The sequence below is a fragment of the Condylura cristata genome, unplaced genomic scaffold (genome assembly GCF_000260355.1).
Source record: "Condylura cristata isolate star-nosed mole 26May11 unplaced genomic scaffold, ConCri1.0 scaffold00015, whole genome shotgun sequence".
Taxonomy (NCBI): Eukaryota; Metazoa; Chordata; class Mammalia; order Eulipotyphla; family Talpidae; genus Condylura; species Condylura cristata.
Window position 1 is genome coordinate 2,463,682 of NW_004567116.1, and position 14,292 is coordinate 2,477,973.

The 14,292-nt window shown below is 51.3% G+C and overlaps 1 protein-coding gene across 9 annotated transcripts; it reads left to right on the top strand.

Annotated features, from left to right (window-relative positions):
- Window positions 1-1,104: 1,104 nt before the first annotated feature.
- Window positions 1,105-12,226, top strand: SF1 (splicing factor 1). 9 transcript variants are annotated; one of them, XM_012725237.1, is made up of 13 exons: window positions 1,105-1,233; window positions 3,849-3,924; window positions 6,913-7,065; window positions 7,260-7,349; window positions 7,626-7,809; window positions 7,895-8,010; window positions 8,117-8,224; window positions 8,625-8,805; window positions 9,068-9,345; window positions 9,637-9,696; window positions 9,820-9,999; window positions 10,728-10,843; window positions 11,364-12,226. In XM_012725237.1, exons 1-13 carry the CDS (start codon window positions 1,152-1,154, stop codon window positions 11,426-11,428), a joined length of 1,689 nt encoding a protein of 562 aa, XP_012580691.1. In that variant the 5' UTR covers window positions 1,105-1,151; the 3' UTR covers window positions 11,429-12,226. The 9 variants fall into 9 exon arrangements, with proteins under 9 accessions (XP_012580691.1, XP_004682710.1, XP_012580692.1 ...); XM_004682653.2 differs by having other exon boundaries at window positions 9,068-9,341; window positions 10,728-10,932; XM_012725238.1 differs by having other exon boundaries at window positions 9,068-9,341; window positions 11,364-11,490.
- Window positions 12,227-14,292: the final 2,066 nt, after the last annotated feature.

The following is a 14,292-nucleotide window of genomic DNA, read 5'->3' on the forward strand; positions in this document are numbered from 1 at the left end:
CGCGCGCTGGGGGTGGTGGGGGGGAAGGGCGGAAAGTGGCTGGTTGTGCGCAGGCGCAGTGTGGCGGTCGGGCTGGCAGGCCAGGCCTACAACGGGGGTGTCCCGGTTGCTTCCCCAGACCCCTGGTGTCCGGGAGCAGGGAGGAGGGTGCCGAGTGGGTGGAAGGGGTGTTGGGGGCACGTCAGGAGGGTGTGATAAGGCCTGCAGGTGACGTGGAGCACCTCTTTGCTTTTAGGAGTTCTGAGAGGAGAAGGGTCTCAGGATCGGTCTCTTGTACCCTAGGGCAGGGTCCTCACCTCAGAAAATCTTCGCGGGCTGAACTTTGCGGCTCGCTCTTTGGGAGGGAATTCTGGTTGTTCCTGCAGTTACCGTGGAGAAGCCTCACCCGCTTCTACCGGGCTGACTTAAAAGGCTTTTCCCTCTGGGGCTGTGCCCTTTGGGAAGGAGGATTATTGCGTGCCCCTGTCGCGGGAGTTGTTGCCTGTGTGTTGAAAAAGGAGGGCTTGACTCCTGTTGTATAGCTTGTTTTGTTTTGTTTTTTTTTTAGAGCTTTTGACATCCATTGAGGCCATATTGAATGATACACTTGGCCAAGCTTACGAAGAAAAAAGTGGTCTTGTTGAAGAATGGGTTTTTTCACTTAGTAACATGTAACGGGGTTTGTGTTCTTGCCCATTTCAGAGGGTGGGAGTGAGGAGCCAGCATCCCTCGGTTCACAGCCCTACCTGAGATCACTAGACTTACTCGACTGCCTTAGGGTTTTTAATGGTTGACACGTAGGAACTATCTTACTACTTCGTTTTATAATCTGAAGGTTTATTCACCAAGATGGCTACCTTGTTTACATCACATACTTCACAGAACTGCCTTGGCCAAAATTTAAAACGTGAAATGTTTAACTTTTCAATCCCAAGCCCATGGCTACCTTTGCAATAGCCGTGTGCTTTAATCTCTCCTTCTGAGGTTTGTTTTCCATTCTTTGCCATTTAAATTTTACGTCGAGTTCTTAGTTTCACAGTCTGCTGAAGTGGTGTGTGTCATAAGTACCTGAACTGTCATCATTGCACTGGTCTTGTTGCGTCTGATGGGCTCCGTCTGTTTTAGACTTCCCCAGTAAGAAGCGGAAGAGAAGCCGCTGGAACCAGGATACGATGGAACAGAAGACAGTGATTCCAGGGATGCCCACAGTTATTCCCCCCGGACTCACTCGGGAGCAAGAGCGAGCATATATAGGTAAATACACGTTCTGCAGCCAAATCTGTTTTGAGATGATTCATAATTTGAGCAATGTTTGTATTTTTGAAAGTTTGAGGTTTTCTTATTTGAGATAAGATATGGCCAGGATTATTTTCACGACTTCAATGTAATTGTCAGTGTTTGCTCAGCGAGTCCTACATTTGCAGCTCTTGTTTTTTGGTCTGTTCTTAATACGTGTTCTCCATGAGTACCAGGAAGATAGAGGGACCCACTTAAGAGTGAGAGTAGTCCCATGTCCCCCCCCTTTCAGCTGCTGTTCACTGCCAGTTGATGAGGTGAGTGAGTGTCTCATGGTTCTCTGGTCACAGCCCCAGTGGAGAACACTGCAGGTATTGTAAAGCAAGTACCTTTTTCACCATAATTTCATATTCTCTCCTCCCCTAAAATGTGGTCTTTTACTTTTTATAGGTGTTTTCCAAAAGGGGGGAAGTGTAATCAAAGAGTGGCTCTAAGATGGTGTGTACAGTTCACCCCTCTTGACTATTTTGGTGAATTTAACCTTCCATTCAGCATCTTTTCTGGTCTGGTCTTTGGAGAGCTATCTTAACATGAGGGCTCTTGTGCTTACTGCTTCACAACTCTTGCTGGGAAAGAAATACTGTTTGAATGTGGAACAAGGATAGGAAAAACATCTTGGGAATTTCAAGAGTTAAGAATGATTGTCCACATGGGATTGAAAGGAACTTCAGTTACCCACCCCCACCCCCCTTTTAAGCATTAGGTATTTAATGCAAATTTTACATATGTATCTGCGGCTTTCTCAGAAAGTTTACTTGCTAAACATTTTCTACTAAATAGCCCCTTGGGAGTCAATTAGGACAGGGGCCACCTATTTCTGAGGCTGTGGCCTTCACAAATAAAAAGCTTCTAGGCCAGCATGTTAACTCTCGAGGATCTTAATTTCCTGTGTTTTTTTAGACTGCTGAGAATTTTGAGGTGTTGGACTTGTCTACCTCCTTTCAAGTTACTAATGTTTCTTCTTTACCCATTGCTTCTGTTCTCAACCATACCTTTATGTCTTATGTGACTGATTTGGGTCTTTACAACCTTATGAAAGTGGCCCTAGCGATATGATACCCCAAGAACACAGGCAAACTTAAAAAAAATAGGGTTGGGGGAGATTCATTCTTTACTTCTCCAGGTCTTAGGTCTTTTCCTGTGGAGGGAGTTCATGCCCTGAGTCCTAAGGGGGTTTTTGTAGATACAGTCAAAGTAGAGACTGGTGTACATCTCCACTCCATGGGAGACACCACCCTTTGATAAAGTGCCAGGTATTTCCTCACCTGAGACCCCACAACCCCACAGGTCTAGTTGAGGAAACTGTCTAGGCCCCATGACACTCACCTTGACTCTTTGAACTTAATACTAATAATTTGATTGGAAAGTCAGTACTTTCCTGGAGTTGTGAGACTCGGGGAGGCTACATGTCTTCCTCCATACCTGCCTCACAGTGCACTCACTGCCTGCTACACAATGCCCCTAGTATCTTTTGATGTGGACAGGGATTTTCATTTCTTTGGCGTTTGGGTGCATGGAGTGTGTTTAAAAATAAAGCATATCTTGGGTTATACGTGCATTAATCTACCTTGGGGCCAACTCACTTTTAACCAGGCCCAGTAAGATTGTGCTTAATAGAAGCTTGCACAAAGCTCAGATTCAACACAGGTAAGAAATGGGGTGGTTTTATTAGCACACGGAAGAAAGTGCTTTGCTCTGCATTTAACTTGAAATCAGCTGTGTGACATTCTTCTGGAGTCACTGAACTTCTGTGAAACCTTCATTGTCTCTTTTTCATGTACAGCCTCATTTGTCAAGGTCTGAGGGTCACACATTCTCCCTAACCCACACTTTCCATCCTTTTCCACCTTACTTTCACTCCCACATAAGGAGCAAGTCTGAAAACAGACTTTTTGCATCTTGTGTTTACTGATCATTAAGGTATATGAACTGTCATCTAAAATTGGAGTAAAAGCCGCAAGTCCTGGGAGAACCTCACTAGTGTGGGTCTGGTGGACAGAAAGTACGCACAAACTTGTGAGATGTTGAATGGGTAATGAAATGTTTGTTGACGGAATTTTAAGTCTGGTATCAATGAAAAATCTTCGGTCAACTGGTATTTTTCCTGGTCCCATGTTAACTGGGTCTCATTTTGGGCTATCTTAATATTTAATAAAAAATAAACTTTGAAGAGTCTTGCCCTCAAGAGAGTAATCGGTGGGAATGGGATATTGGTGATAGACGCGGTGTTGGTTCTGGGTATCACTTGTATAGCAAGCCTTGCTGGGAGGGAGAGGTGAAGCGCACCTCCTGATAATCGCTTTGATGTTAGCCTAGGGGACAGTCTTACTGCTAACTCCTTCCAACAAGTTGTTTGCTTCCTTAATGATGACCATGAAGTGAAAGATACCTATAGATGTAAGTGGACTCCTGCCGCTAGGTGGTTGGGAGTTTTGCCTCAATGTGTTCACTGATCAGTCGTCCCTTTCAAAGTCTCCGAGTTCTTCATGCTTGTTGTTGAGATTTGAGATGTTTTTTGGTAACATTGTCTTTTTTCCATCCTTTTTTTTCTTTCCTAACCTGGTTTCTTCCAGTGCAACTGCAGATAGAAGACCTGACTCGTAAACTGCGCACAGGAGACCTGGGCATCCCCCCTAACCCTGAGGACAGGTTGGGAAACAGTTTTAACCAGCTGACAGTAACGCTTTTACCTTTTTCTCAATATGTTTTACTGGTGGCAACATACTGTGTCAGTTCAGTACAATCCTAGCAAGGTGACTGGTGCTCTGACCATTCTGGGACTAGGGAAATTAGCAGTTTGTCTGGTCAGGCATCAGTTAGAAATCTGAAGTGAAACAATTAGCAGGATAAAAAGTTACGGGAAAATGGACAACTGGTTTCCAATTGGTAAGCATGTAAATTTTAACCTGATTTACCTGCTGATAGGGTCAGTGAGGTAGCCTATGAACCAGCCTCTACAGTATCTGCTTTGGCTGCAAACCCAGGGTGTAGGGTTTTTCTCACAGGTACACGGTGCAGGGATTAAGGATATTTTTGAGCATCACTGAATATGAGCAGGCCAGAAACTCATTCTGGTCAGCTCATTCCTGCAGTCTTCCTGCTCATGGTTTTGAGATGGTTTTAAAATAGATGAGATTTCTAACCAACTTCCTTCACTGCCAGTTAATTTTCAGCCTTGGCCATTGCCTGGGGGTGTTGAGGGGCCAGAATATTCTCACCTGTTTTGGGAAGGCAAGCAACCCACCCTGAATTCCTTTTTCTTTTTTAAAGGGGAGTGTGGTCCTCAAACAGCTGTGGTCACTTCATTAGCATTTACAGTTTCTCTCATTTCTGATAAGTAAATTGCTCTGAGGGAAATGAGCTTCTCAGACGGGAATTTATTGATTGATCTTGTAACAGCTAAAATTTGGTCCTTCACACAAGGACAATAAACCTCCCTCAGCAACATTTCTCTTAGTGCATGCAGCATGGTTGAAAACACTTTGCTTTAAAAAAGTAGTGTTTCTGGCTTTTATTTACCCACTTAATAGCTGGTTAAATCAGGAAGATGATGTAATGGTTTCAGAAGCCACCCACTCAAGCATCTTTCTGTTCTTTGCCAGGAAACTAATGTATTTCTCCATATTGACTTTGAATTTACTTATAAATTTATTTTTCACCTGTAAATTTTGGTTGGAGGGTTGTGTTATGCTTTATATTTCTTTTTGACATTGAAAAATACACATTTTTTTTTTTTTTGCATTGTAGGTTGTAGACCACAACTGTTTCATGCCTTTCTGGCCTTTTTCCCTCTAATATGTCTACAGGTTACCAGGCAATTCCTCAAAAGGTTGAATTTTTAACAAACCTTGCTTCCTGGAGAATTGGGATTAGAATTTATTTGAAGTACACAATGCCTATCCAAAGTGAAGAAGTTGGGCCAATATAACCTAGAATATTAGCTTTTGCTTTTCACATCCACAATTTGGAAAGGTGTTAAAACTGCTAAGAGGTCATTAATGACCAATTTGGTACCGGTACAGCTTGTTTTGGTGATTAGCCAAAAATGCTTATTCTAGACAGCTGTGGGGTGGGCCTTAGAAATGTTGAGCATGTTAGAAATAAAACCAGAGCACAGCTTTTTCCTCCCTTGCATTCAGTTTGAAAGTGGCCCTAGTGCCTGACTGGTTTTGCCTTTGAGCCCAGGTTGGAGGGAAATGCATGAATTTCTTACCTTGATAAGATTATTTCTTAAGGTGTATTCTCAATATTAAGCCACTTTATGCCATTTTGATGTTGCTTAAGTTGCACAGTTAAAAATGTCTTAAATTTTTTTGTAGATTTAAATGTATAAGATAATAGACTAATGAGCCGGGGTATGTTTGCTTTTGTTCAATATTACTGGATTGTGCTAACAGTTGATACAATGCTAGAAACGGAGGTGTCACTAGCCGTCATTAGCCATGAACAAACCTGACCTTTTATTCCATCGTGTGTGTAACGTGGTGTGACATGGTTCCCTTTAGGCTGAAGACAGTGGGAGCAGCCGAGCTCAGTCCTTGCTCACCAACTAGGCAAGGTTCTCAACTAAACCAAGGGTATAGGAGTCTTGACTACTTTCAGGATGTTTTTTAATAACCTGATCCACATGGTCTCTTCCCTTCTTGCAGCTGCTACTAAATTTTCATTCAGAATATCAAGCTATGGTCCTTTTTGTAATCCTAACTCAGAATTCTAGGAATGTAACTTCTCTTTTTTTTACCGCAAAAATCCAGCTGTGGTAAACTGATCATTTTATCATTACTATTTTTTACTTATAGCAACAGCATTTTACTCCTTAAAAAAAAATGAGAGAGAAAATCTGCTTTCTGGACTTGTAAACTCTGGTGGAGAATCATAGGTTTTCCCCTTGCCGTTTGCAGGTTCAGACCCTAGACAAGCACTTGACCAAATAAATCTACATTTGCAGCCTCTCGAAGAAGCTGCTTTATTAGCACTTTAACGTTTTTCTCTACCCAGACTCCCCAACCTCGCACAGCCAGAAAACAGGTTGCCTCCTGGGCCTTGGACACAGCCAGCCAGGCCATTGAAGGAAAAGCAGAGACGGAAGCCTTGAACGATCTCTCTCCATTGTGGGGGCCAAGTAGCTGCAGTACCCCGAGTCCCAGTCGCATTGGGTTAGAACTCAGACTTCCTATGTGGTAGGGTGCAGGCTCTTCCTGATAGGCGTGAGCTCTGCAAGAGTGAACCTTTTGCCTAAATGTGGGGTTTCCGTGATTCGTGAGGTGGTGATACTGTGAACTTTTTTTCAAATGAAAGAAAATCCGTATTTGGCAAGTACACTCCAGAAGATACTGTCCTTGCCGCATGTAGTCCAAAGATTTTCTCCCGGAAGGACAGACTTTTTCTCCCCCTCTCACCACTTTTAGAAGCAACACCATTTTTCCCCCTTTTCTCACACACCCCCAGTCCCCTGATGCAAAGCCAGCTTCCACATCCCCATTCCACACGATTTTGAGTAGCACACGTTACGGTCGGTTCCTCCGAAGAGTGTTGTTAGGGTCTGAGAGGCAGAGGGCTGGGGAAGACTTGTTATAACCCATGTGGGGATGAGAGAAAAGTGAAGGCAAAGCAGTAACAGTGGTCTGTTTCCCACAGGTCCCCTTCCCCTGAGCCCATCTACAATAGTGAGGGGAAGCGGCTTAACACTCGTGAGTTCCGCACCCGCAAAAAACTTGAGGAAGAACGGCACAACCTCATCACGGAGATGGTTGCGCTCAACCCTGACTTCAAGCCGCCTGCAGATTACAAGTAAGCACGGGACAAGGTCACCCGGGGCGAGGACATAGGCAGGTCATGAGTGGTCTGGTAACAGTGTTGGCACACTGACTTCTCATCTCGCCGCTGCCCCATGTCATTAGCACATGGCACTCGGTCAGTTTTGGGAGAGCTATTGGCTCTGGTGTCTCAGCAGTGGGCAGTGCCTTGAGTCTCTTCTCCCTTAGACCTCCAGCGACACGTGTGAGCGATAAAGTCATGATTCCGCAAGATGAGTATCCCGAGATCAACTTCGTGGGGCTGCTGATTGGGCCCAGGTGAGTCGCTGCTAGCCAGCCTGTGGGACAGGATTCCTCAGAGCTGGGGAGGTGCGTGTCTGTGGCTAGTGAGAAAGTCTCTAATAAAACACCCCCGTTTCACTGCAGAGAAGCTAGTTCCTGAGGATTGCTGTGCCTGTTGTTAACTTAGCGATTACGGCACTTGGGGGCAAATCTAACTGCGCCTGTGGTGCCTGGGAAGTGCCCCCTCTGTCCCTCTTGACTGGTGTGAAGTGGCCTGTCGGGATAACAAGCCTGTCTTTCTGCCCCTGATAGAGGAAACACCTTGAAGAACATCGAGAAGGAGTGCAATGCCAAAATTATGATCCGGGGCAAGGGGTCTGTGAAAGAAGGGAAAGTTGGGCGCAAAGACGGCCAGATGTTACCAGGGGAAGACGAACCACTTCATGCCCTGGTCACCGCCAACACTATGGAGAATGTGAAGAAAGCTGTAGAGCAGGTGAGGGGGCCAGAAAGGAAACTTGGCCAGAAACCTCTGTGGTGATCCCAGCACTCGCTAATCTTGTCCATTTTACCTTTGCTAGATAAGAAACATCCTGAAGCAGGGTATTGAGACCCCTGAGGACCAGAATGATCTACGAAAGATGCAGCTTCGAGAATTGGCTCGTTTGAATGGAACCCTCCGGGAAGATGATAACAGGTAGGCAGGTGGTTCAGGGAGGAGTGAGTAGAGGCTGAAGGCCTGTGGATGTGGGGAGATTCTCTAAGCCCTTGAGTTGACTCTGCCTCGCCTCCCTTCTCAACAGGATCTTAAGACCCTGGCAGAGCTCAGAGACCCGCAGCATCACCAATACCACAGTGTGTACCAAATGTGGAGGGGCTGGCCACATCGCTTCCGATTGCAAATTCCAAAGGTGAGGTGGGGGGGGTCTCCTGGCAACCCGGGTGTGCTCTTAGTCATCGACGCCATCTACTTTGGGTGGCAAATGAAAGAAAGGCTGTGTTAAGGACAGTTTGGAAGTTAGTTGCTCCGTCCTTGTTCCTCGAACTGGGTGTCTAGGGTTGGTGGAACCTCACTTCGGAGAAACTCCTTGTTTCTGACTGGTGTGGCTGGCGGGGCCTGGGGCTCGTTCTGTCCCCTGTTGATGCCGTAAGAACAGAATAGATGTGGTCATGGCAGAGCCGGCCACAGAACTGAAACTCTGCTGAGGCTGTTCCGAGGGTGTTTGGATTCCTCACATAACAATTTCTCATGGTGAAGGTTTTGTAATGTAATGAGATTTTCCCCCTCCTTTCTGTCCACCCCACCTCCAGGCCTGGTGACCCCCAGTCAGCTCAGGATAAAGCCCGGATGGATAAAGAGTATTTGTCCCTGATGGCTGAGCTGGGTGAAGCACCTGTCCCAGCATCTGTGGGTTCGAGCTCTGGGCCTGCTTCCACACCCCTGGCCAGCGCACCTCGGCCTGCTGCTCCTGCCAATAACCCGCCTCCACCGGTGAGCCTTCAGGGACTGCTGCTTATCTGGCCTTCCTGTCCCTATTCTCTGTGAGACTGGGGACTGCGGCCAGGTGTTTTGGTATAGCAGGTTGATGGACATGGCTGGCAACATTGTTCTTCCAGGTTGATGTCAGGACGTTTGGGCCTCCCGCTTTTGGAAGAGCCTGTCCTTGAGTTCTGGTCCTGCAACATAACCGAAAGAACAGTGTTGCCACCAGGGGGAGCAGGCAGGGACGGTGGCAGGAAATGCTCTCATGTAGTCTCTCATGTCCACCACCCAGAGCCGTCCACCCTGGATGAATTCCGGTCCTTCAGAGAGTCGGCCCTACCACGGCATGCATGGAGGTGGTCCGGCAGGGCCCGGAGGTGGACCCCACAGCTTCCCACATGCGTTACCTAGCCTGACAGGTGGGCACGGTGGACATCCCATGCAGCACAACCCCAATGGGCCCCCACCCCCTTGGATGCAACCTCCGCCGCCACCGATGAACCAAGGGCCCCATCCACCTGGGCACCATGGCCCACCTCCAATGGGTAAGTAAGTGTCAGACCAGAAACCTTCGGGCTTTGGGATAAGTAGGGTTCCATCAGGTGGCGGCAGCCTGGAAGCAGCTCTCAAAGCGGCTGGGTGTATTGCACCGGTCTTCTGCTCGGTCTTTGGAACGAACGTGATGCCGCACTGGTTCGGGGTGGGCACAGGCCTTCCTCTAATAGGCAAGGTGCCGGAACGCCTCCTGTAAGCGCGGTGGCCAGTAAGCTGTTGGGGGTGGGCGTCTTCTCTAGCCAGTGCACATGTCCTGCTAAGTCCCTGCTCTCTCCTTCCATCAAGATCAGTACCTGGGAAGTACGCCTGTGGGCTCTGGGGTCTACCGCCTGCATCAAGGAAAAGGTAAGTGCTGTCTGTTACTCGTGCTCACTTTGGGGTGTCTGGGTCCACACTGGCCTGGGAGTGCGGGGTACAGTTCCCCGTCCTCCTCGCGGAGTCCTCACCCTGGATTCCACCACCTTGCAGGTATGATGCCGCCGCCGCCTATGGGCATGATGCCGCCGCCGCCGCCGCCGCCCAGTGGGCAGCCCCCGCCCCCTCCCTCTGGCCCTCTTCCCCCATGGCAGCAGCAGCAGCAGCAGCCTCCGCCGCCCCCTCCGCCCAGCAGCAGTATGGCTTCCAGTACCCCCTTGCCATGGCAGCAAAGTGAGTGGAGTATTTTGGGCTTGTGGGGGTGGGTGGGCTGGGGGGGTTGGGGCTGAGAGGAACAGGAGAACCTCACAGCTCACACAGGCAGGCACCTTGGGGAGAGACTGATCTCTGCTGGGGGTGGAAGTAAAGGGTCTGGTGGCCCTGGGGGTCTGGGAGGGGAGAGCTGCTGTTTGGTGTGGTTGTGTCTGGGACGAGGCTGGAGGGGAGCCTGCCATCGTAGCTAGGGTGCCAGAGGGCTCTCAAGGACTGAGTGAGCTGCTGGCTGGCCCGAGCCTTGGGCACATGGCCAGGGTGGGTGGCGCATGCATGTTCTGGAGAGGGATGTGACTGGGATTCTGAGAGACTGCAGGGGTGGGACCTGGATGTGGGAGAGAGTAGCTGTGACCTTGAGGTTGAATGTGCCGTTCGGTGGTGGCGGCGGATGGGCGGAGGGATGTCAGAGCCGGTTCTTGTGTCTGGTACCTTGCCTTCAGCCCTCCCAGGGCACTGGTGACAAAGGGCTTACTCGCTTAAGCCCAGAGACCTCGAGGCTGACCCCAGGGTAGTCCTGCCCACCCCTCCACTCCCATCACCAGGACAGCCCCGCCCGCCCGCCCCCCACCACCGTACCGCATGCCAAGCCAGGAGCAGGCGCCCCTCGCCCCCTCATCCCAAGGCAGCAGCCGCAGAGAGCCGCGGTGTGCCCCCCGCGCGTGTGACCTTGGGCTTCTTTACCACCCCAGATACGACGACTACCACCACGAGCGCTGGCACAGGGTCCATCCCGCCATGGCAACAGCAGCAGGCGGCTGCAGCAGCTTCTCCAGGAGCCCCTCAGATGCAAGGCAACCCCACTATGGTGCCCCTGCCCCCCGGGGTCCAGCCGCCTCTGCCGCCCGGGGCCCCTCCCCCTCCGCCGCCTCCACCGCCTGGTTCCGCCGGCATGATGTATGCCCCGCCCCCTCCTCCTCCGCCTCCCATGGACCCTTCTAACTTTGTCACCATGATGGGCATGGGGGTGGCGGGCATGCCGCCCTTCGGGATGCCTCCAGCTCCCCCACCGCCTCCACCACAGAACTAGACTCGGTTTTTTTAAAGAAAATATATATTATATATAGAGAGAATTGGTCTCGTTTAAACACACGCCGAACCTCACCATATGGAGCCAGACATTGGGACGCACGCATGTGATTGTGTGCACGCATGTGTGTGTGTGCACGCACCGGGCTGGGCCGAGCGGCCGAGGACTCGCTTGGGAACGGGCAGGTGGTAGTAGGGGCGCCAGCTGGTGCTCTCCTGGCGCCCCGTAGCATCGAGTGTCTTCTTTGTCTTTCTCTCCTCACCCAACTCCCTTTGCCTTTCCCAAACCGGGCCGCCAGGATCCCTCCCCGCGGCGGCGATGGCCCGAGCCATGAGAGTGAGGACTTTCCGCGCCCATTGGTGACCCTTCCAGGCAGACAGCCTCAGCAGCGCCCCTGGTGGACAGGATGGTTCGGCAAAGCAGCCTGAGTTATTTTTGTGGACGGAATCGGAACACGCTGGCTCCATATCGTGAAATTTTTATTAATTTTTCTTTTTCCTTTGTTATTTCCTTATCTCTTCCTTTCTTCAGACTCCGTCCAAGGAGATGCTCTCCCCGGTCTTCTGCTGCAATTAGATTCCTTTTCCCTTTCTCCAGTCCTCTTCTTTCCAAGGAGAGGGGAACAAATGGTTTGGCCATTCTTGTCAGGCTAGTCAGGGGAGGGGTGTTCCTTAGAGGGTTCAGAATTTGAAGGTGCCGTGGCCACTTCCGAGGATCTTTAGTTTCCAGCCACGCGGTCTTGCCTTTGCTACCCTTCGTGAGTCCTAGGTTAACCTCCAGGCCCGGATTCCACATCCAGCCTGGCACCTGCTGGCAGCAGGGGGCAGCCCTAGACGCCCCGGCTTGTATGTGGCCGGAGAGCCCCCTCGCTCCAGGCGCTGAGCGGCCTCAGCCCCCATCTGTTCCCCTCCTTCCTGGAAGACTGCCTTCTCGATTTTATTTTAATCCCAAACATCTGAATGTTTGCAGTGTCTGAGGGCTTGAGCCCCTTGTTTTTCATTCTGCTCCTCCCTCCATGGAGTGATTATGTTGACAATAATGTGTAATGCGCGTTCTCTTCACTGGTTTATCTGCAGAAATTGCTCTGGGCTTTTTTTCCGTGTATGATTCAGCTGCGTTGAAAGGGGGTGTCCCATTGAATAAACGAGCAGTGTGGTTTTCTGGGTCTGTTGCTTCTTTGCCCTCCCACCAGCAACGCCAAAGTTACTTGAAGCCAGCACCTGGCCCGGCAGCCCCTCTCCCTGGGAGCCCTGGGCCCTTTGTTCCGGCAGCCTCTGTGTGGCTGCAGCGCCAGCTGGGCGCGGGCGTTCCACCGTCTCCCCTGTTTACTACGTAATAGTGGAGAAGCTGCTTCTCTCCCTGGCACCCCCATCCCTGGTCCTTCTCTTTGGGGCCTGTCCCTGGGCTTGGACCCTCACGGCGGATGGTGTGTGCCTGGAAGCTGCCACCTCACGAAGGCTCTGGCCTAGGGGCGGTCTTAGCACTAAAGGTCAGGCCCACTAATCCTGCCTGTCGGGCACAGAGCAGCTAAAATTAAAACCCAGTGGCTTTTTCTCTCTGCTGGTGGCTCGGAGCCTGCCAGCTCTGCAGGCTCTGGGGAGTGGAGCGGGAGAGAATGGTCCCCACCGGCTGTTTCGTGAGCAGTTTTAACGAAGGGCCTGGGGTCCCTCGCCCTCCGCGTCTGGGGCAGTGCGCGGCACCTGCTGCGGCGGCAGGAAAGCCAGCGCCCAGTGCCCGGCCCCCGGTGGGGGCTGATCTAGTGCCGCCCCTGCAAGCCGTCACTGTCCCCGGCACCTACCTGCAGGGACAGCTCTGGCCTCCGCTGCCGGGCATCGGGCGCAGAGCCCATGTCCTGGCCCGTCTCACAGGCCCGTCTGCTGTGGGCCGGCAGAGGTTAACGGAGCCCTAGAGGCGAGGCGATCTGTGGGTTTCCCTGGCCTGCCGCTAATTCCGAGGGGGGGAAAGGTCTTTTCTTTGTCCTTAAAGGGTGAGTGGGCCTGGCCCAGGGCTGGCTGCCCACTCTGACCTTGGCTTCACCTCACTGCTTCCCCCACAAGCCTGGTTCCCCTGGTGGGCTCATTGGGCGGTTAATTAGCTCCTTGAAGCTCTGAAGAGGCAAAGTGGCGCTATGTGGGTTTAGAAATAAAATCAATAAATGACTTAACCACAGCCCAGCTCACTCGCGCTCTTCCCCTGGGGCAGCTCCGTTCCTGTGTTCCCTCCTGTGTTCCCTCCTCTGCTCCCTGCTGCCAGCCCAGCTTTTGTTCTGTTTGGAGGAGAGAGACAGAGTGACAGGCCTTGGTCTCGGGCCTGCCTTTCTCCGAGCACCTGGAGGCCCTGAGAGGCAGCAGGGAAGGCGAGTCTTCCCCGGCTGCCCGCACCTGCCTTCAGGGCAGCGCTGGAGAAGAGGCTGTCGGCAGCCTGGAGCCTTGAGCCGCCTCTGCTTGACCCCTGCTCTTGTTTGTGCTGTGGCAGCAGGCCTCCCCACCCCCTCAGAGCTTGTTGGGGAAAGGAATGCCAGTGGGGAAAGGTCAGTATTAGGCTTCATCACTGAAACCCAGCCAAGTGCACTGAGCTGTTCCAGGGAAGGAGGCAGGACTACTGCTTAGACAGACCCTGTCTGACGTAATCTGGATCTCAGGCTGCAGAGTGAGCGCTCAGGGCCTCCCTGGTGGCCTAAGCTTGAGGCCACTATCTGCGCTATCAGCCATTACCCAGCGATCACTACTGCAGCCCCCGTTTGATCCCCAGCAGGGAGTGACCCACAGGGCACAGCAGACCTCTCCCTGCTGCTCCCCTCAGTAGATCTGCCTGTTCTGCTTCCAACTCTGGTGAACCCTCACACACACACCCACTTTTAGCCTGCACCCCAGTTCTAGGCAAAAAGATACAAGTTGAGCTTCGAGTCCCACAATGTTCCCTAGAGAGGCTGGAGCAGGGGGCTTCATGAGGAGAAGGTGGTCAGATGGTGCCTGCAGGTTGGCATCATGCTGGGCTTGGGCCTGCAGGATGAAGGGCCCCTGGAAGCCCAGCCTGGAACAGGTGAGTGGGGCTGGCACGACCAAGCTGGAAAGGAGCCACCCAAAGCCAGTGGGAGAAACAAGTCTCACGGACAGACACATCTGCCAGCAGAAGTGTCCCCAGCTTGAGTGCCTGAGTGCAGGGCGGGCCAGGACTGGATGGGGTGCAACGGGAAAGGGTTGCGTTGAACTTGGAGAGTGGGGCGA